The 23805-nt window shown below is 42.5% G+C and overlaps 1 protein-coding gene across 2 annotated transcripts in view; it reads left to right on the top strand.

Moving 5' to 3' along the window:
• Positions 1–23805, top strand: part of TMEM143 (transmembrane protein 143) — a 111722-nt gene that overhangs the window by 37702 nt on the left and 50215 nt on the right. For both annotated transcript variants that reach the window (XM_073602753.1, XM_073602752.1), the window contains 2 exons: positions 10648–10845; positions 14631–14767. In XM_073602753.1, the coding sequence (XP_073458854.1) occupies positions 10648–10845; positions 14631–14767 (335 nt within the window). The remainder of the gene's footprint in view (positions 1–10647; positions 10846–14630; positions 14768–23805) is intronic.

Genomic DNA, 23805 nt, shown 5'->3' with positions numbered 1-23805 from the left:
CCTGAACTGGACCATGGATCAGAGATCCCTGAACGTGTATGAGAGGAGCCTGGGAGATGTATAAACCCCGAACAGGACTTTTCCTGGCTCTCTCTGGGACGCTCTGCTACAGCCCCTTTTAGGCTTTCACAGATTCTGGCTAATCCCTGTCTTTACTTACAGTATATGGTGTTTGCCACAGGCCACATTTATGTTAGAAGTCTTCATATCTGACATTAAAGTGACTCCGGCAAAGGTTTTGGACATGCACTCCTCGGCTTACCTCTATACTCTACTCCTCTCCATGAGAGCTCAGTTTTTTTGCTAGTGCCCTGTAGGTGATGGGCTCCCTATGGACAAGTTTCTATACCTAACTAGCTCTCACTTACTTTGAATTATTCAATCAACTCTTCACCAACTTCTACTATAACTACAGAAGCAGTGCATGTGGATCATTGCAACCTCAGTAATACTTTGGTAACCATACCTGGGCCCAATACTGTGGGGATGGTCTGTAATGTTGCTTCGGACATTAGATCCTGCTTGGGCGTTCACCTCAGCACTTGGTGCAATGCATGTAATCAGCTGCAGGGTGCTATACAGGTCCAGAGCAGTGGTCCATTCCTGTGGTTTCCAGACCCTGAAGACCCTCACCGTGGTGACCAACATCTGGACCCATACAGGGACCAGTAAAGTGAAAAGGTAAGACAAGTTTGACCTGTTGTCTGATCGTTACTGTGGTCTTATAGCAAATATGAGACTAAATATCTCCACTGCTTGCAGTACACTTATTAGTGTCTGGGAATTGTGTTTGACTTAATTACTTATTGAGTGTTAAACTTTCATACTTGGTAGTAAAATTTTCACTATTCAGAGCTTAGTCTCAAGTTAGTCTTAGGTTGATGGCTAAGTGGTACATCATGTTGGATATGCAACAGCTTTTACTGTGCACTACAGCTACACTATTTGCTTCCATATACTGCTCCAGCCTCTCCACCCAGGAGCTCCATGATTCAGCAGCAGGATCAAATGGTTGAAAAAACCCTATGAAAGCCATGTGTGCTAAAAATCCACAATCCTCTTCGCCACTGTTATATTCCTTCGACACAGGGTCTCTCAGGGTGTTGCTAGCAATGCTGCCAGTATCCGCTCCGCTAGTTACACACAGGCTGGATGCACTTCTTAACCAGGGAAGGGTTTATTACTCACTTGGAAAGCAATGTACATTCTTATGGAGGAGTCATAATACAACAGGTCTAAGTATCATGCTGTTGCTTTCCAGTCCCACACACACTGTGATTGACGTCCTGGTACAGCCTCTCCCCCAGCATACATCAGGAGAAAGGGGTTAAGGGTCACAGTGATTCTGCACAAACATTACACAACCCAATAATAATAAAAGGCATCTATGACTTCACTCACCTTACACCCGTAATTGCAATAAACACACTTTATTAAATCCAAAAAGTAGTGAAAAATTACACAGATTAAAACATCCTTCATACAAAGCAATTGTGCTGTAAAAACATATAGTGCACCTCTGGATGGCTGTTGTATGACCATCCGGGGACAGCAACAGCAATGAGCCTCTGAAGCAGCCGACAGAGATCGTCGAAACTGGTCAGGCCACTTAGGTCCACCTCTGAACGATGACCTGCAAACGTTTACAAGGTTGGCAATATCAATTGGATGGGAGGATCACACCTCAGGACACTGGTGTCCTATGGACTTGAATTAATCTGATAAGTATCTTTACATTCAGAATGCAACAATACACTTCTGTGTGATTTTGCTGGATTGTATAATCACTTGTGATTAGCAACATGGGAAGTCTTCATAAGAGGACTTTCCATCTTTCCATACAGCAGTGAGAACAAGGCTATGAAGAACTGTGTATATATATATATATATATATATATATATATATATATATATATATATATATATATATATATATATATTTCACTGGTCAAGTGACCCTGTCTACTATATCTTATTTATAGAGACCCTGCACATTATACCTCCTCTGGACCACTGCTATCACAGCTAGTGTCAGGAGATTAGTAGACCAGACTATGTGGACTGCACAGAGATAACCCAAACGCATGTAAATGAATAAATAATATTTATTAAAAATAAGTGATAACTCAGAAAATACAAACAGTGCAAAACCAACACAACAAACCCACAGCAAACAATAGTATATACAGCAAGGGGCAATACCGGAATCACAGATGTCAGCCAGGCCAGGGTCATACACAGCAGGTAAGCAGGAACAAGGGATAAACCAGAAACATAAACGTTAGCCAAGCCAGGGTCATACACAGGAGGTCAGCAGATGGGTAAGGACGGGAAACCAGCAGGAAGGGGAGAGGATGGATGGTAAAGCTGCAGGGTAGGGATCCAAGGGAATCAGGAGGGACAAGAACAGGATGGGCCTGGGATAGGGATCGGATCAGAGCAGAGCGGGACAGAACAGGTTCACAATCAGGATACAGGCAGCAAGGTCAAGGCACAGGGAGAAAGATACCAAGGCGAGCATGTGAGGGCTTGCTGGGTATTTATAGGGCTGACTATAATTGGCTTCAAGTCACACCTGAGCGCAGGGAGTGTTGTCTGCTCCATACTGCCAGGATCCATCCGCTGGTGGACATCAGTACTGCGACCAAAAGATGAAATGACACCAGCAGGGAAATATTCTCCTGACAGTTCAACACTGCCAGGAGACACCTGCTGGTGGACCCCAGTACTGCATGCCAAACGATATATCTTACCAGCGGATGGACCCTTTCCTGACAGTACCCCTCCCTAAAGGAGTGGCCTCCGGACGCTCCAACTGGTCTTAATTGTCCATGGTCTATGGCATCAGGCAGAATGGTGGAAGAAGGCATTTCAGGCTGGTCATCAGGCACATCCGGGCAGACGGCTGGCATGTCAGAGTCATTGAGCTGGGCAGCGGACAGGAACAAGCCGAGCTGGGCAGCAGACAGGAACAAGCCGAGCTGGGCAGCAGACAGGAACAAGCCGAGCTGGGCAGCAGACAGGAACAAGCCGAGCTGGGCAGCAGACAGGAACAAGCCGAGCTGGGCAGCAGACAGGAACAAGCCGAGCTGGGTAGCAGACAGGAACAAGCCGAGCTGGGCAGCAGACAGGAACAAGCCGAGCTGGGCAGCGGGCTCCGGGTCATCGAGCTGGGCAGCGGGCTCCGGGTCATCGAGCTGGGCAGCGGGCTCCGGGTCATCGAGCTGGGCAGCGGGCTCCGGGTCATCGAGCTGGGCAGCAGGCTCCGGAACATTGGGCCGAACAGCGAGCACCGTAAGGGCAGGCCGGATTACAGGCACCGGCTCAGCAAGCTGGGTAACGGACCCCGGCCCAGTGGGCTGGGTAACGGGCCCCGACTCAGCGAGCTGGACACCGGGCACTGGTTCGGCAAGCCGGATAACGGATACTGGCTTGACAGGCCAAGTGACGGACTTCGGTTTAGCAGACTGGGTAACGGGCACCAGTTCAGCAGACTGGGTAACGGGCACCGATTCAACAGACTGGGTAACGGGCACCGATTCAGCAGGCTGAGACACGGGCACCGAAACTCCAGGCTGAAACACGGGCACCGAAACTTCAGGTTGAGACACGGGCACCGAAACCTCAGGCTGGGATACCAACATCACGACATCAGGCTGGAAGACAGGTACCAGGATATCAGGCTGGAGGATGGACACATCAAACCGGAAAGCAGGCTCATCAGGCTGAACAGTGGGCACATGAGGCAGAACAGCAGGTACTGGCACAACAGGCTGAACAGGTACATCGGACTGGTCAGTAGTCGCTGGAGCGTCAGACTGGAACATGGACACTGGGATTTCGGGCTGAGCAGCAGGCACTGGGACCTCAAACTGGTCAGCGGACACAGGCATTGGCACAACTGGCTGAGTAGCAGACACTGGCACATCAGGCTGGAAAGCGGACTGGAAAGCCGGCACCGAGACATCAGACCAGGCAGCGGGTACTGGAACTTTAGACTGGGCAGCAGACACAGGCGCTGGCACATCGGGCAGAACAGCAGGTGCTGGCATACCAGGCTGAACAATAGGTACATCGGACTGGACAGTAGTCACTGAAGTGTCAGACTGGAACATGGGCACTGAGATGTCAGGCTGAGCAGCAGGCACCGGGACCTCAAACTGGACAGCGGGCACAGGCATTGGCACAACAGGTTGAGTAGAAGACACTGGCGCATCAGGCTCGGTAGCAGGCACTGGACTGTCAGGCTGGGTAGCAGGCAGAGGTTTGACAGAATCAGGTGGGTTAGTTGGTGTGGAAGCAAGTTGGGTTACTGGCAGGATCGTGTGGGTAGGAAAGAATTTTTGTTTCTTTTTTGGTTTAGCCCGTGCAGTTTTGTATGTAGGTGCAGGGCTGAAAGAAAAGAAAGTAGCTGGATCGAAGGAAGACCAAGGAACTGTAGCTAGAGAGGGGTTTTGTGGGACTGTTACAGGTGGAGGAGAAGAGACAGGTGGATTGAAGGCGGGATAGGTGCTACACTTGGAGACTGGGTAGTAGTATTTGGTAGGGGGTTGAGTAAACTAGGCTGTAGCTGAGGTTGCCATAGGCGACGGGGAGATACATTTTTGGGGAGACAGATGATTAATGGCAGGGCTGGAATATTGTGGCTTAGCTAAAGACAGGAGATCTGACCATGCCTGCAGCACAGGTTGAACAAACGCTGATTCACACACAGCCTGACTAATCAAGGATTGCACCGACTGGATGCAATTAGACAACACTTGCTGTGAACAGGAGGAATAATGTTCCATAAAATAGGCTGGATCATCCTCTAACAACCAAACCAGGGATTCAACTTGGCCATAATTGAAGGGGGGCGAAAAATCATCACTTCCCTCAGGAATGCATGACAGGGCTGGTTTTGCACATAACTGGATCAGGGGCTGAACATCCTCAAAAGACATATACCCCTGATCCACTAGGGAATGAGCTGATCGGATAGTTTCCGTCAGCTGGTCACTAGTCCACCCTTTTAAAATCTGGCGACAATATTCACCATCCTCTTCTGCTAGCAGAAAATAATAAATGATTTCATCTAAATCCATATTAGCAGACCCGATAAACCAGGATGGTTTCCTCAATGCAGCCACGTCTGGTCAGGGATGGCCTTGGTATACTGTCAGGAGATTAGTAGACCAGACTATGTGGACTGCACAGAGATAACCCAAACGCATGTAAATGAATAAATAATATTTATTAAAAATAAGTGATAACTCAGAAAATACAAACAGTGCAAAACCAACACAACAAACCCACAGCAAACAATAGTATATACAGCAAGGGGCAATACCGGAATCACAGATGTCAGCCAGGCCAGGGTCATACACAGCAGGTAAGCAGGAACAAGGGATAAACCAGAAACATAAACGTTAGCCAAGCCAGGGTCATACACAGGAGGTCAGCAGATGGGTAAGGACGGGAAACCAGCAGGAAGGGGAGAGGATGGATGGTAAAGCTGCAGGGTAGGGATCCAAGGGAATCAGGAGGGACAAGAACAGGATGGGCCTGGGATAGGGATCGGATCGGATCAGAGCAGAGCGGGACAGAACAGGTTCACAATCAGGATACAGGCAGCAAGGTCAAGGCACAGGGAGAAAGATACCAAGGCGAGCATGTGAGGGCTTGCCGGGTATTTATAGGGCTGACTATAATTGGCTTCAAGTCACACCTGAGCGCAGGGAGTGTTGTCTGCTCCATACTGCCAGGATCCATCCGCTGGTGGACATCAGTACTGCGACCAAAAGATGAAATGACACCAGCAGGGAAATATTCTCCTGACAGTTCAACACTGCCAGGAGACACCTGCTGGTGGACCCCAGTACTGCATGCCAAACGATATATCTTACCAGCGGATGGACCCTTTCCTGACAGCTAGCTTACTACAATTCACCATCTACCAACCTGATTATCAACCTGCTTTTTAGCATGGACTGAGAGATTATCGGTTCACATTTCCCATTATACCAAACTGTGGAGTGACTATATCCAGATATCTCACCATTGATATGTGAAAATGAGATTTTAACCAGGTCATTTACCCCCCTTTTTGGATAGGCTACTGCAGCCTGCGGATGATATCATGATATAACAATTTCCCCCATTTACTGTGGGTTTTTTTTTTTTTGGGTGGTCATACAATAGCCATCCAGAGGTACACTATATGTTTTTACAGCACAATTGCTTTGTATGAATGATGTTTTAATCTGTGTTGTTTTTCGTTATTTTTTGGATTTAATAAAGTGTATTCTTTGCAATCAGGGGTGTATGGTGCGTGAAGTCATAGATACCTTTTATTATTATTATTATTGGGTTGGTTGAGCTACATCAGGTTTTTACTTTTGAGTTTCTATTCTACATTCACCGTGCGCTCCCATCCCCATTCTTCTCTTCCTCCTCCTTACCTTTTGAAGGTCAATTATATATTCTTTTGCACTATAAATATTATATTAGGAAGCACCTTGAGGGTCCTGTAACTTTCAGTGTATCAAAGATGACTTGTGGCAAGTACTGAATACAGACAAACCCACTAATGGACCCACAGCAGAATGGGACAGGAAGAACAGACAAGCAAAACCAACCATGAGTCTGCAAATGGAAGATGATCAGCTCATCCACATAAGGAAATAGAATACAGCTAAAGGTATGTAGATTGCACTAAAAAAACTGCATACGTGGTCAAACCTAAACAGTAAACTATATCTGCTATGCAAGCTATATAAGATGAGGCTAGAAAAAGACCAGGAAATGTGTGAACATGCAAATACCATGCTAGAAATCATAGATCAGCTATGTGCAATTAGAGAGGAAATTAAGATAACCATATGGTGAAGCTACTGCTATGCAAGCCTTCCAGAGTCATATACTACCCTTATAAATGCTGTAGAAGGCAGACATGCCAAAGGAAAATTTATTGATAAATATACCAGACAGAAGGAAAATATTCACAATGAAGAGACTGAGAAAGTTCTTGAGGTGCATGAGAGTGCAAAACAAAGAAAGCCAAACATGTTTGGAGAGAGTTAAAGCAGTCACAAAGGAAACTGCAGGCGCATCATGAAGTGGTACATTTAACATAGCTCAGAGTGGTATGCCACATGGTTGATGTGTGTAGCCACATAGCCAGCAACAAGATCTTCTTTATAGAAATTGATTTCAGTGCAAAAGACAAAGTCTTCCTAGCAAATGGGAAAAGTATTAATGCAGAAGGTAATGATCAAGGGTTCTTGAATTTTATCACACCATCAGGGGACAAGCAAAGTATTCAAATGAAAAATGTACAGTATATCCCAGACCTAGCAAGATTTTTCACTGTTAGAAGGCTTTTTTCTAACAGTGGTATCAGTTCAGTTCCAAGGTAATGAATGTACAATTCGAAATAAGAAGCAAATCCTCAGAAAAGGACGATTGGATGAACACCTATAAAGGCTCATCACTGCAGACAAGCAAGCCAAGACTGCCACTCAGAATCCCCGAAGTAAATGCATTCTCCTATTGCACAGAGGATTGGGACACCAAAACCCAGAAGCCATAAAGGAATTTATAAAGAGAGGGTTATCGGAAGATGTGACAATGCTGCTTTGCAAAATGCTCGTGGAATGCAAGTGTTGTATGGAAGCAGAGGTCACATGTACAACACTTTCACTGACCACTCAAAGAAAAATCACTGCCCCATAGACCTCAGACACTGTGACATGTGCAGACCAATGAAAACTCCCACATCAATGGGGGAACATATATCTAAAGGATACAGAATCCTCTCTCCAAAGACTGACAAAGTAACAATAAACCACAGTGTTTTTGGGTTTTTTTTTTGATGAGAGACCTTCATCAGAAGAAGTTATCCCTGAAAGCTGTACAGTGAATCTGCCAAGTAAACCAGCAAGTTAAGTTCCTCACTAGATCCTGCTGAGCAGTCTGAAATTAGAAGCTTCACTCGGGCAACTGAGGGCTACCACCCTGCAAGGTGTCATATGCTGCTAAGACACATACTTGAACTAGTTGGTAACACTGCATTCTGCCATGCTTTGCTAAGCTAGGACAAGTCATGACACAAGTTTCAAGAATGGCTTTTTTTTCTGTCCATTTGAAGAATCTCAAAGCCATACAGCTAAAACTTAAGCCGACTAACACATTTCAACCCAGCGAGGGTCCTTAATTATATCACAGTGACTCATGGTTTCAGTGGGTGGTTTCAAAAGCGCACAAAAATGATTTTCAGATTCCACTCCTTTATCAATTTCTTCTCTCAAACCAACCAAAATCTGCCCAAAAACAATCTGATTTACCGACTGCCCTCCCTGGACCACCTTCTAACCCCAGGGAAGAGTTCCAGTCCCTCTTGAAGACAGATGCTAATTATTCTATTCAAACCTGTACAGTGTACCAAAACCAAACTGGGCTGTTTGACCTATCCTAGACCTAAAATCCCTAAACAAATACTTACCTTCCCTCCAGCAAACAAGCTCCTCCCTATAAGGTTACAGGCTCGTAAGAGACCTCCCTCAATGAGAGTCCTGGGTTTCATGGTTGCCTCATCTAAGGCTATTCCCTTTGCTCAGTTCTGCTCAAGGCTCCTCTAACACAACATTTTGCTGGCTTCTCTTCAGTCAAGCAAGCAGCTCCCTATTCTGGTGGATTGCCAATCCAGCCATGGATGTAGGAAACTTCTTTCTCCCACCTCGATGGATGGTGATTACAACAGAAGCCAGGCTCACAGGCTGGGGAAGAATGTTTCAATCTCTCACAGTTCAGGAAACGTAATCACCCAGAGAAGCAAAACTCCCTATCAACATCTTAAAGTTTATTTGACTTTGAACCACTGGACCTTCCTTCTCCAGAAACCATCCAATCAGGTTGCAATCAGACAATGCCTCTGCAATAGCCTATATCAATCAGGGGGAAACCATGAGTTCAGACAGCCTTGAAAGAAGTAAGTCTGATAATTTCCTTGATGGAACAGTACTGTCCAGCAGCAATCTCAGCTTTTCACATGGAGAATTGGAAAGCAGAGTTCCTCAGTCACTACCTGGACCAAAGGGAATGGTCCCTTCTTCTCAACCTGTTCAATCTGTGTCAGAAATAAGGATGTGGACATCCTGGTCTCCAGGTTCAACAACAAGTTACCCCTGTTTGTAGTCAGGACCAAGGATTCTTTAGCACTGCCATTTGATGTTCTCATAATTCCCTGGACTCTATTCAAGGTAATAAGTGGCTTCCCTCCAGTGCAGTTTCTCCTTTGACTGGTCTGCAAAAGGCATACCAAGAAAATTAGTGATTCTTGCTGCACCAAACTGGCCCAGAAGAATCTGGTACACAGTCATATTCAAACTAGGAGGTCCTCCCCTGACCCCTCCCAAACAGGCCAGACCTGCTGTCTTAAGGCCTTCTGTATCATCCTGCTTCTCAGTCACCGGCATTAATATGGCTGTTGAAGCCCAGGTATTGAAGGACTGGGTTATATCTGACTTGTTTTTGTTCCCATATTACTCAAAGTAAGAAAAGCCACTTTGAGGAAAATCTACTCTGTAGAGTCTCCTCTCCTGGGCATGCTGACATCAAATGTCTGTTGCCCACCTTTGTAAGGCCACCACTTGGTATTTAGTTCATACATTCTGCAAGTTTTACCAGGTGTATTTCCAGCCCTCTACGGATGCAGCTTTCAGCCACAAGATTCAGTGGCACTCTGAGTGGGTCCTTGGCTCTTATCTATTTTGTTGGGGTCATTGATTGTTGTTGCCCACCTCTCTGATTTGTTGCTTGGGAATGTCCCAGGGTCTATGAATATCTAGCCTGTGTCCTGAACTGTACAATTAAATAAATTAAAAAAGTTGACTTACCTTTTAGATTTTTAAATGTTGAAGTACAGTACAGGTCACTCGATCCTTTGTTCCTGTGTTAGTCTTCATTGCTTGCTAAAAAGAAAAACTGAGATCTCTCAGGGCAGGAGTAGGGTAGGGTTATAGGTGCATGTCCAAAAGCTTTGTTAGTGTCCAATCCCCTGAAGGTAGCAGCCTACAACCCAGGGTCTATGAATATCCAGCTTGTGTCCAGTACTATATGGAAACTACAGGCAAGTCAAAATTCCCTTTTAAAACCCTTCTATGCAAGGACTTTTTTTATAAATTATGTAACTTATATTTTGTGACTTTCTCAGTGGTATATCATTATTTATTGTGTTGTACTACATTTTCCAAAAACAGTATTTTTTTCTTTGATAAGCTTATTATGGATCTCTGCACTGACACCTTTACGTTGCTTGGTGTAGTGGCTGGTTTGATGAAACACAGATTATTACTGACATAGAGAACACTTGTCCAGTGTACATCAATAGAATTTTGGGCCCACACAGCAGCTGGGTAGATACAGAACCGAAAAGTAACAGTATTGTAGTTGGTACTAAAATATGGTTCCCCCTGTAGAACAAGCTTAATTTTTTTGAGCATATTTGCCAAATACCATTTTTGCTTTATATACTTTTTTCCCTTATTTGCACATGTAATGGAACAGCGATCTGGAAAATGATGCAAAGCTATTGCAACATAATGAGCACTTGCAATGATTTCTTGAAATTTGTTTTTTTTTTATTAAATATACTTTGTCTCTCTTTAGACTTTGTATGATCCCATCAATCCTGACCGTGACGCTGTGCTAGATTCTAGCAGCCTTACAGACAACGAAAAGCTATCCAAAGAAAAACAGGTGTTGGAGCATCTGCAGCCAGTTCTGGATCAGGCTAACTTTAATGTTTTGTCTGAGGATGCTTTGGCTTATGCACTAATTGTGCACCACCCTCAGGATGGAGTGCAGGTATTTGATCTGTAATTTTATGTATGAACACAATGGGGGTTATTTACGAAAGGCAGGTCCACTTTGCATTACAAGTGCAGTCGCTGTAGATCTGAGGGGGACATGCAAGGAAAATAAAAACCAGTATTTTAGCTTGCACATGATTGGATGATAAAATCAGCAGAGCTTCCCCTCATTTCAGATCTTCCCCTCATTTCAGATCTTCCCCTCAGATCTACAGCGACTGTACTCACAAGTGCATTTGTAGTGCAAAGTGTATTTGCCTTTCGTAAATAACCCCCAGTATGTCTGAAATGTGTATTTGAATGCTTATCTCTAGTTTGCTTTGTAATGGAATCTATGTTGGCTCTTATGTGAAAGGTTTGAGTTGTGCAGCAATTCTCTGTTTAAAGAGCATATCCACATTCCTACACTGCATATGTGAATGAAGCGTCCTATCACATTTCATGTTACAGTGCAGGCATTAAATGTGTCCCCAGAATCAGGTGATCTTTTTATGAACACTGATCTTTGGACATGAGGAGGGGTGTAGAATTGACATTCCTATTGACAAAAGCTTGGAATTGCAGATCATGGTTATGTAAGACTATAAGCTAAATCTTCTAGTACATCATGAATAATACTGTCTTAAAGCATTCAGTAGTTTCCTGTGAACTAAGTGATGAAGTAAGAATTTGTTGGAGCTGTATTCCATCACTCACCGAAGAGAGCACTGTTAAAGTATAACTAAACATTTTATATATTGCAGCTTGCCAGTCCAGTGGCTGGATTATTTTAACCTGGTAATCCTGCCAGTAACACACTTCCTCGCTTTGAGTGAAAATGATCACTCACTGCGCTTTATTTATAGAGAAGCAGCATTGTTACCCTGGGACAGGCAGTGTTTTTGGACCATAGTACGTTCCTCTCTCTTAGCTAATAACAGTGCAGCAGAGGCAGAGAGCACAGGAATTGGTTAAACTAGATGGACTTGTGTCTCTTTTCAACCAGACTAAAAATGTAACTATGACGAACTATAAAACGGGAATATATCAGCAGAATTGGGTTTCTGGGAGGACCAACAGATATTGCTTGCACTTATCAAAGAGAAATAACAAACAGACCAAAAATTGGCAAAAAAGAGAATTACATTTTTAGGAATTTCATACAGTTCAACTGTGTTGTTATGCTGGATGCATAACTACCTTCATCTGATATTTGTGGTCACACACGGGCTGAAAATTGGCTAAAATCAACTGGTACAGTAAAAACATTCTCGCTGGAGAAAAGACGCTTGAGAGGAGAATTAATAGCGATTTACAAATACCTCAATGGCAATCCCAGCATAGGAAAGAAAACTATTCAGTTTTGAGGAGTGTAAGAGGACAAGGGGGCCACACATTGAGATTGGAAGAGAAGCGGTTTAACCTTAAACTGCGAAGGGGGTTTTTCACTGTCAGGGCAATTAGGATGTGGAACTATCTTCCACAATTGTTGGCTGCAGGGAGTATGGATATTTTAAGAAACTCTTAGATGTGCTTCTTCAGGAACACGACATACAGGGATCTGGGAAATAATTATAGACACTGACATGTATGCACCTACACAGGTTTAACTAGATTGACTATTGTCTTTATTCAACCTTACCTACTATGATACTATTATTCAGCCTGTGTACAGGTCCCTGTTTGACAGAAGCCGATCTCACGACTGGCTTCTGTTGAACGAGCATGCTGGAAAACCAGCAGCCAGTCAGCATCCAATCAGTGCTTGCAGCCAAAGGCTGTGAGTACTGACGGGTGTGGGCGGGGGGCAGTCCCCCTATCAGAACACAATACCAGAGATTGCTATACTAACATCGCAGAGTTAGTACAGCGAGCTCCTCCCTTTTTTTTTTTTTCCTTGTTTTGCTTTGTTTTTGTTCAGCCCGCCGCCTTGAAGGGAAAAAAAACTTGGCATGTATACCTAGCATAACACTACCTAATGTTGACAAAATTTGGTGCAGATTCCTGCAGACAATACAAAGTTGTAGTTTTTCCCCAGTATACATGTGCTACTACCTGGATGTTTTTTGTATTAATTTACACACACACGTACAGTGCCTTTCAAAAGTATTCACCACCTTGGCTTTTTACCAATTTTTTTATATTACAGCCTTTAGTTCTATGTTTTTTTTTAATCTGAATTATATGTGATGGATCAGAACACAATAGTCTAAGTTGGTGAAGTAAACTTAGAAATATATATATATATATATATATATACATAAAACTATTTTTCAGAAATAAAAAACTGATAATTGGCATGTGCGTATGTATTCACCCCCTTTGTTATGAAGCCTATAAAAAGCTCTGGTGCAACCGATTACCTTTAGAAGTCACATAATTAGTGAAATGACGTCCGCCTGTGTGCAATCTTAGTGTCACATGATCTGTCATTACATATACACACCTTTTTGAAAGGCCCAGAGGCTGCAACACCTAAGCAAGAGGCGCCACTAACCAAACACTGCCATCAAAACAAATTCCAACTCTCCAAACAAGTAAGGGACAATGTTGAGAAGTACAAGTCAGGGTTAGGTTATAAAAAAATATCCAAATCTTTGATGATCCCTAGGAGCACCATCAAATCTATCATAACCAAATGGAAAGAACATGGCACAACAGCAAACCTGCCAAGAGACGACCGCACACCAAAACTCACGGACCAGGCAAGGAGGGCATTAATCAGAGAGGCAGCACAGAGACTTAAGGTAACCCTGGAGGAGCGTTCCACAGCAGAGACTGGAGTATCTGTACATAGGGCGACAATATGCCGTACGCTCCATAGAGTTGGGCTTTATGGCAGAGTGGCCAGAAGAAAGCCATTACTTTCAGCAAAAAACAAAATGGCACGTTTTGAGTTTGGGAAAACGCATGTGGGGGACTCCCAAAATGTATAGAGGAAGGTGCTCTGGTCTGATGAGACTAAAATTGAACGTTTTGGTCATCAAAGAAAATGCTATGTCTGGCGAAAACTCAACACATCACATCACCCAAAGAACACCATTCCCACAGTGAAACATGGTGGTGGCAGCATTATGCTGTGGGGATGTTTTTCAGCAGTCGAGACTGGGAAACTGGTCAGAGTTGAGGGAAAGATGGATGGTGCTAAATACAGGGATATTCTTGAGCAAAACCTGTACCACCCTGTGTGTGATTTGAGGCTAGGACGGAAGTTCACCTTCCAGCAGGACAATGACCCCAAACACACTGCTAAAGCAGTGGTTTAAGGGGAAACATATAAATGTGTTAGAATGGCCTAGTCAAAGCCCAGACTTCAATCCAATAGAAAATTTGTGGTCAGAATTAAACATTGCTGTTCACAAGCCCAAACCATCCAACTTGAAGGAGCTGGAGCAGTTTTGCAAGGAGGAATGGGCAAAAATCCCAGTGGTAAGATGTGGCTCATAGAGACTTATCCAAAGCGACTTGGAGCTGTGATAGCCGCAAAAGGTGGCTCTACAAAGTATTGACTTTAGGGGGGTGAATAGTTATGCACATAACTGTTATTTTGTCCTATTTGTTGTTTGAAGATTTTTTTTTTTTTTTGTGAAGTGAAGTTGTGGGCATGTTCTGTAAATTAAATGATGCAAATCCTCAAACAATCCATGTTAATTCCAGGTTGTGAGGCAGCAAAACACAAAAAATGCCAAGGGGGGTGAATACTTTTGCAAGGCACTGTAAGCAAATTTATTAAATAAACTACTTCTTTTACTAAAATAAAGCATAATTTATATAACATGAGAGCTTGCTGTGGCTTTTTAGGTTCATGTGAATCTTGATAAATACGAATATATCCAATACTGGGCACTTGGACAGAGACTTGGACCCTTAACCATCCAGCTGAACCCCAAGCACCAGGAATCGCTCTTCTCCCGAAGTCCTCGCACCCCACCAGAAAGGCAAGACTTGTTTCTGGGTGGTCGTCATGTACAATGTAAATATAGAACATTGCAATAACTACTAGTATACAGTACAGAACACATTGTATGACTTTGTGGATATACTCTTCCTCTGTTCTGGGAGTGTATTTATATTGATGCACTGGGAGTTATGTCAGGGAAGGGCCATGCCACACAAGCTATTTCCTGGAAAAGATTTGAAGCTGCTACAAACCTCCTCATTATATTTATGCCAACTTGTGGTTGGCTGTGGTGTTGCTACTGCTGGCTTCTGTAATATGCGAGCTGCATATCTTCAGGCGTGCCATGATCATTATCAGCAGCTCTGGATCATGTGCACTGATGCTGACAGTTTTTGTAAGGCTACTTTCACACTGAGGCGCTTTACAGGCACTATAACACCTGCAAATCGCCTTGAAAGAGCCTCTCCTCTCATTCCAATGTGAAAGCCTGGGGGCTTTCACATTGGTGTGGTGCGCTGGCAGGAAAAAAAAAAGTTCTGCAAGCCACATCTTTGCAGCGCTGTAGGAGCAGTGTATACACCGCACCTAAAGCGCCCCTGCCCATTGAAATCAATGGGCAGCACCGCCGGCAATGCGTCACCACAGCAGCGCTTTGCGGCTGGTTTTAACCCTTTTTCGGCCGCTAGCGGGGGTTAAAAGTGCCCCACTAGCGGCCGAAAACCTCCGCAAAAACTACGGTAAAGTGATGCTAAAGATAGCGGAGCTTTGCCCCCAATGTCCCAGTGTGAAAGTAGCCTAACTAATTGAAAATGTGGCTGAAAGAGAATTATTACAGGAATCATCTAAACCGGGTGTGTCCAAACTTTCGACCTTCCTGGGCCATATTGCAAGAGGAATTGTCCTGGGCCATGCAAAACATACACAAACAAACAATAAGGATTGCTGATGAACAGAAAAAAATTTAAGCAGATCACAAGTTAAAGATTTATTACAAAAGTAAAAGAAGGGAAGTAAAACTAGTGCAAAATTTGACACTGTTTTTGCTAAACTAATGCATCAATATCTGGTTCGACAGCTGTAGTAGCAATTCTTAATGAATTCTCAAGGTGCTCACCAGTAGGGATGAGCCGAACACCCCCCTGTTCGGTTCACACCAAAACATGCGAATAGGCAAAAAATTCATTGGAACACGCGAACACCGTTCAAGTCTATGGGACACGAACATGAATAATCAAAAGTGCTAATTTTAAAGGCTTATATGAAAGTTATTGTCATAAAAAGTGTTTGGGGACCTGGGTCCTGCCCTAGGGGACATGGATCAATGCAAAAAAAAGTTTTAAAAACGGCCGTTTTTTCGGGAGCAGTGATTTTAATAATGCTTAAAGTGAAACAATAAAAGTGTAATATTCCTTTAAATTTCGTACCTGGGGGGTGTCTATAGTATGCCTGTAAAGGGGAGCATGTTTCCCGTGTTTAGAACAGTCTGACAGCAAAATGACATTTCAAAGGAAAAAAAGTAATTTAAAACTACTCGCGGCTATTAATGAATTGCCGGTCCGACAATACACATAAAAGTTCATTGATAAAAACGGCATGGGAATTCCCCACAGGGGAACCCCGTACCAAAATTTAAAAAAAAAATGACGTGGGGGGTCCCCCTAAATTACTAGGCCCTTCAGGTCTGGTATGGATAATAGGAGGAACCCCGGCCAAAATTTTAAAAAAAAATGGCGTGGGGTCCCCCTCAAAATCTATACCAGACCCTTCAGGTCTGGTATGGATTTTAAGGGGAACCCCACGCCAAAATTTTAAAAAAAAGGCGTGGGGTCCCCCCAAAAATCCATACCAGACCCTTATCCGAGCACGCAACCTGGCAGGCCGCAGGAAAAAGAGGGGGGGACGAGAGAGCGCCCCCCCCTTCTGAACCGTACTAGGCCACATGCCCTCAACATTGGGAGGGTGCTTTGGGGTAGCCCCCCAAAACACTTTGTCCCCATGTTGATGGGGACAAGGGCCTCATCCCCACAACCCTTGCCCGGTGGTTGTGGGGGTCTGCGGGCGGGGGGCTTATCAGAATCTGGAAGCCCCCTTTAACAAGGGGACCCCCAGATCCCGGCCCTCCCCCCTGTGTGAAATGGTAAGGGGGTACAAAAGTACCTGACTTGGTTAAATTGATGATAGTCAACTGCTATCCTCATATTGATTAGTGGTTCCAAATTAATAATAACTACTGCAGTAGGGAACAGACACAAAAGATACGCTCAGCATCTTTCCAAATTACTGTTCTGCCTTATTATGACTCAATTGTAGGTTTTTATGCACATGATTACGTAGGTATCACATTAATATTACAGTTGTACGTTTATGGTAACAAGGGGCGTTACATAGGCAGGCTAATTCTAATCAGGACTCGAAAGAATGTAAACATTTACTGAAAACATTATTAGTGCTGTGTGCACGGTGAGGGCAATGTGCAATACATACAAAATACAATACAATTATATACAGAACTTACAAATTTCCATTACAGTCTCCCCTCTTTTGATCAATATTTTGATCATTAACCATACCTGCTATAACCTTTAACCTGGAACCTCCACACACTTAGGTGGAGGTAGTCCTGGCCAAAGAGGCAAAAAAACTCCATTGTGGAGAAAATAATAGCTGAGCAACTTTTTTCATTACCAAATGACTTTTCATTGTGAAAAACAAATGATTGATAAGACATATTTACAGAGTACTGGCTGTACACTCCTGTGGCCAGAATGGCCTTCTAGCTTAATTGTGAGCATGCTGACTTATCAGAAAATGTAAACACACAATTTTACATAAAATGGAAAACGTACAAAAGACAAAATATGACTTCAACATGGCTAAACTACTTTTCAAATATATATCCCTTACAATTAAAGTAATTGAATCAAAAAGTACCCTAGACTGTGATCGCAAGAGGGAAACAAATCAAACACAGAGATTTCTTTAAATAAGTCATTTTTGCAGTGTCTGGTGTGGATCCAGGTGACTTTTCCTTCAAGTTTTGCAAAAACTGTACATGAAATAGATGCTGTATTGAGTCTTCAAACATTTCCTTATATATAAATGTCTCTTAACAATCCAAAAGTCACCTGGCTTTAGTTTTAGATCCTTCCAAACTTTTAGGATCTGGAATTGGGGAGAAAACACATAAATTAGTTTGTCAAAAACCTTAAAAGATCAGCAACAGTCTCTGTGAGATCCGAATGGAGGACTTCAGCTGCTGAGACAAAATATAAGCAAGTGAGTAACACACTCCCAAACCAAATCCCATAGGGAGAGAGTCCAACATCCCCCTTAGAGGCTTGATAAAATCTAAGAAAACATTCAGGCAAAAGTTTTTACTCTACTTTGTCCGCTACATTGTAGACAGTAGAGGGTGTAAAAATAAAACCTCAAAACTTCTAGTAAGGACTCTCCTATAAAAATTATTTCCTCTGTTACTCTCTGTACTTTCTGGCACTCTGTACTTACAAACTACTTCTGATAACACTTTTTACTGTGGCGTTTGCAGTAGCATTTGCCACTGGACATCCAAAAAACATGTCCATACAGACAAAATGCATACTCGTAAAATCCTGACTTGGGCATCTGGATATATCTTTTTTGTAATCTCTGGAAGGGATGTTCAGCTTTTGGTAACACCTTTGGTAACAGGTAAAACAAGAAGTGGTATGTTATAAAAACAACTGTGGAGAACCCTGGCTCTATCCCATGCTCATTTACTAAGGCAGCCATAACTGCTTGTGACTGTTGACACAGTCCATGTGTCAGCCTGGAGGGAAAAGAGTAGTTGGCAGACATAAATGATCACCTTTTTCCAAAGTCCTGTTTCATAAGAAGTTGCCCCCTGTGGACCACTTGTTCTTCTCGTTCTGGGGTCCTTAAAGTTGAATTATTAATCCCAGCTATACTGGGCCAGAACTAGGATGGAATCTGTGAGTTGCACAGACCCATCAAGTGTCCGGGGCTGTAATGCAGCATCCTTAGAGTCGCCTGGTCTGCTTCCATGTGTGAGTTTTAACCCTTTCATGACTAAGCCTATTTTTGAAATTTTGTGTTTACAAGTTAAAATCCGTATTTTTTGCTAGAAAATTACTTAGAGTTCCCAAACATTATATATATTTTTTTAGCAGACAATCTAGAGAATAAAATGGCGATTGTTGCAATATTTTTTATCACACGGTATTTGTGTAGCTGTGTTTTAAATGCAAATTTATGGAAAAGGGACACTTTCATGAATTTTATAAAATCCAAACAGTAAAGTTACCCCAATTTTTTTGTATAATGTGAAAGATGATGTTACGCCGAGTAAATAGATACCAAACATGTCACCCTTTATAATTGCACGCACTCGTGGAATGGCGACAAACTACGGTACCTATGAATTTCCATAGGCGACGCTTTAAAACTTTTTTACGGTTACCAGGTTTGAGTTACAGAGGAGGTCTAGGGCTAGAATTATTGCTCTCGCTCTGACGATCGCGGCGATACCTCACATGTGTGGTTTGAACACCGTTTACATATGCGGGCACGACTTCCGTATGCGTTTTCTTCGCTGCGCGAGCTCGCGGGGACAGGGGCACTTTAAAAAAAAATTTTTTAATTTATTTTTTTACTTTTATTGCTGTCACAAGGAATGTAAACATCCCTTGTGACAGTAATAGGTGGTGACAGGTACTCTTTATGGAGGGATGGGGGGGTCTAAAAGACCCCCCATCCCTCCTTTACACTTCAAAGTATTCAGATCGCCGAAAACGGCGATTCTGAATACGGTGTACTCTTTTAAATTCGGCGTCATTGGCAGCCGAGTAAACGGGAAGTGACGTCATGATGTCACTTCCGTGTTTACAACGAGAAGGCTGGAACGAAGCCGCTCACAGCTTCGTTCCAGCCCGCCCCCAGCCGCCGAAGGTACCCGATTGGACACCGGGCCTCCCGATCGCACGGGAGGCCCGGTAACAGCGGCGGGAGGGGGGGGTTGTCCCCTCCCGCTCCTCCGGTATAACAGCCGAGCGGCTTTTAGCCGCATCGGTTGTTATACACGGGTAGCCGATCGCCCGCTGTAAACAACGGTACCGGGATGATGCCTGCAGCTGCGGGCATCATCCCGGTATAACCCTGGAAAGCCGAGTACGCATTAACTTGGCATGCTTGGTTGGTTTACTTGCCGAAGCAAAAACAAACTTCTGGCCCTTTAAATGGAACCAAAAGCTCTCTATATCTCAACTATCTATATAAATATACACTTTTTTTTATAGCTCACAGGCTTTGCTAAAACATGGAGCTCTTGAGCTGGGGAAAAAGGATCTAATGGCTTTGAATACAGAGTATCCTTCTAGGTGATAAACTTCATACTCAAATCTACAAAAACTTTAATATCTGGGTCTTCAGGGAGTGTGTCCCGCACTGGGCTCACAGCAGCTGATTCCTACACCATCAATTTAACACGTGTCTTCCTTTGTCTCCAGCCTCCTCCAATAGAGGCAATAAGGTTGCTGGATTCAAATGTACGCATTTTTCATTGTTAGATTTGTACATAAACAAACTCATATTTTAAACCTTTCATTAGACAAACATTTAGTTAGCTGTATATTTGCTGTACAGAATGTCGGACCATTAAAAATTAAATGTTTGACCAAAACAATATCTAACTTTGTCAAATAGCACCTTTGCATAAAAGCTACAGCTCTGATATATCGGGGTGAACCCTTCATTACTGGGTCCAGCTTGCATAAATATATTACAATGGCTTGTTTTCTATCATGCTGTTTGTGTAAGAACTCCAGTTTCATGTTTCAAAAGACAACTTCTTCCTGGCAATAATATAATAAATGATAACAATACCCTGCGGTCATGCAGAGATGTCCATAAATCCAAAATATTCTTCTGCTTATACCACTGTACTTACAAGGAAAAGGGGCAAATCAATTCACAATCCACACATTCTGCTTTGGATTTCAAAAATAAAAATAAATAAAACAAAAGGATCAACAATCTGTATGATGGACCAGAAAGCCATCCATCTTGGCTTTGTTAAATATTATGGCAGCTGTATTACAAATGACAACCTCATCTTAATCTTTTTTTCTCTCCATAAGGGCTTATTGAATAAATGTAAAATTACAAAATTGTTATCTTAATCTAAACTAATCCCATTTTTTCCCCAATAACCTGGATTTTATTTCCCACCAAAGGTTGTCCAAATCAGTTTCAATATATCTATATTATTAATAAAATTGTTAAACTCATATTAGAAATGAATACTCATTATTACTTAATTTTACTTAATTTCCCTTTTTTAAATGCACTGTTAACACTATCAAAGGATATTCAATTTGTGTAATACACGGTTAAATGTAACTTTCATTTTACCATGTTTGGAAAACAGATTAAAAAAATAATTGTGATCACATTGTTTACCATTAGATTCGTTAACCCGGCACATTTGGTTATACATGTTTTGTCTAAAAAACTGGAATTGGCATGGTGTCCTTCCAGCTTATCACTGACCTCTCATCTCAGCCACATTCGTTCATGAGAGCACAAAGGAGGGGGTCACATCTGCGTACATGACACACACAAGCAATAGAACTAAAGGTCCCAGCATTCGCACACACATACACCAATATCTCTCTAAAATTGCTTACATTTTTCCCATTTGTACACAACACATGCATATCATTCTCTCACTTTCTTTCTTTTAACTCTCATTAATATTTCCCTGCCTTAATTCTGCATTCCTTATTTTGTTCAGATATCTTTTATTTCTAAATATATATGAAACCCTGCGAGCCACTTACGGATAAATGCCTACAAAATAATAAGTGAACAGTGGAGACCAGCTGCAAACACTCAGTCACGTTCCATATTCGTGCAAAGTATTAAAATAAAAAAACAATGTGTCTGCGCTAGAAAAAATCGCTGCACTCAAAGTGCAGTACTGGTAAACATAAACAACATGGGTGTTGATATATATGTGCATGCGTAAAAATACCCCTAGGTGCTAAAGTATAAAGTGCACAGTGCTATGTGAAACACAGCAAGTGAGTGATCAAACAAAACAACATATCCATTAAAATATCAAAATAAAATACAAGAGGATATAACAAACAGTGAATAAATGAAGTCCAAAAACGTGTATATCCAATGATATAAAAGTGCCCAAATAAATTAGTCCAAAAATTTGGTGAATTTCACATATCCTATCTTCCAAACTGTGCCACCAAAAAACATGCTGTGGTGTCTTCCAGCCGCCCCCACAGGTGTATATGCTCACCTTCCTGTGTGTGACACAGCGATTAGACTATGTCAAACAAAGCCTTGGAGCCACTCCTGTGCTCATTAGGAACCAGCTGTGCAGACTTCCAATGTTCTCAAGTGGAGATGGTTTATGCAAGAGGAAAAAACTCCATAGCGCAATATGTAGGTATAAAGGATTTTAATCAAATAATCAGCTCCCCTCACATATATGTGCATGCGTAAAAATACCCCTAGGTGCTAAAGTATAAAGTGCACAGTGCTATGTGAAACACAGCAAGTGAGTGATCAAACAAAACAACATATCAATTAAAATATCAAAATAAAATACAAGAGGATATAACAAACAGTGAATAAATGAAGTCCAAAAACGTGTATATCCAATGATATAAAAGTCCCCAAATAAATTAGTCCAAAAATTTGGTGAATTTCACATATCCTATCTTCCAAACTGTGCCACCAAAAAACATGCTGTGGTGTCTTCCAGCCGCCCCCACAGGTGTATATGCTCACCTTCCTGTGTGTGACACAGCGATTAGACTATGTCAAACAAAGCCTTGGAGCCACTCCTGTGCTCATTAGGAACCAGCTGTACAGACTTCCAATGTTCTCAAGTGGAGATGGTTTATGCAAGAGAAAAAAACTCCATAGCGCAATATGTAGGTATAAAGGATTTTAATCAAATAATCAGCTCCCCTCACTGGGGTACTCACATATTGTGGGTGCGTGAGTGCACCATCCTTAACAAGCATAAAACGGTCAATCTCTCGGTGTGGTGTGCGGTGCGGCGTGTGTAACGAAAATCTCCTGCTCTCTCTCTGCTGACAGCTCCGTCCAGGCCCCTCCCCTACGCGTGTTCGGCACCGGGACCACGTGCCTTCTTCAGGGGGAATCTGATTGGACGAGAGCTCCAGAGTGAATATATATAGCTCCGGCGGCCATTTTGCCTAAGACCGCAGACACATCTGTGTCTATAGCGGCCATTTTCCCTTAGGCCATGGATCAGGCTGACACCAGCCGTGTCAATCATGGCAGCCATTTTGCCTAGGATCACAGATGTAAATCCTAATGGGCAGTAAAGGTAACTACAGCGGCCATTTTCCCTGAGACTACAAATCTGCTAAATAGCAGAATGTGTACTATTAATAGCAGGATCTCACAATAAATGATCTAATCAGATGTTGTGCATAAAAATAATCTACAATGATAATGATATATAACCATGTATTCTATCTTAATATAATAATATTATACAGGACGGAGCGGTCTCGCAAAGAGAGCACCGCCACACACCACACACGTTTAGATCGCCGCAAACGATAAAATATCACATAATAAACAAACGTACAGCATTCCATATATGATTAATCGACCCCAAGATTGGATCAACCAACTTAAAATTAAATATTACTAAAATATTAAAAACAAACATGACATACTTTATTATAAAAAATTGTTATTAAAAATATTTGAATCACATAAAAAATCATAAAAAAATTCTTTTTAAGATATTAATCTAAAAAATCTATTTAAAAAAATATTCCAAAATGGATAAAATTTATACACCCAACATAGAATCACTGTGGGGAGGTAATTGAACTATCAAGGGGAACATCACAGTATACAATCTATAGTGGATGCCCTAGCTGAGCCCAATAGATAAGGCATCCCTTTCAACTCAAAACGAGAAAGAACAGAAATGGTAAAAGGTATATCGCCAAAGCAAACAGTATCAATAGTTACTAAGAAAACATCTCAAATCGAAATCTCTATTCAATCCTC

The sequence above is a fragment of the Aquarana catesbeiana genome, linkage group LG10 (genome assembly GCF_042186555.1).
Source record: "Aquarana catesbeiana isolate 2022-GZ linkage group LG10, ASM4218655v1, whole genome shotgun sequence".
NCBI lineage: Eukaryota > Metazoa > Chordata > Amphibia > Anura > Ranidae > Aquarana > Aquarana catesbeiana.
The sequence above is the reverse complement of the archived record's forward strand: the minus strand, read 5'-3'. Positions and strand labels throughout refer to the sequence as shown.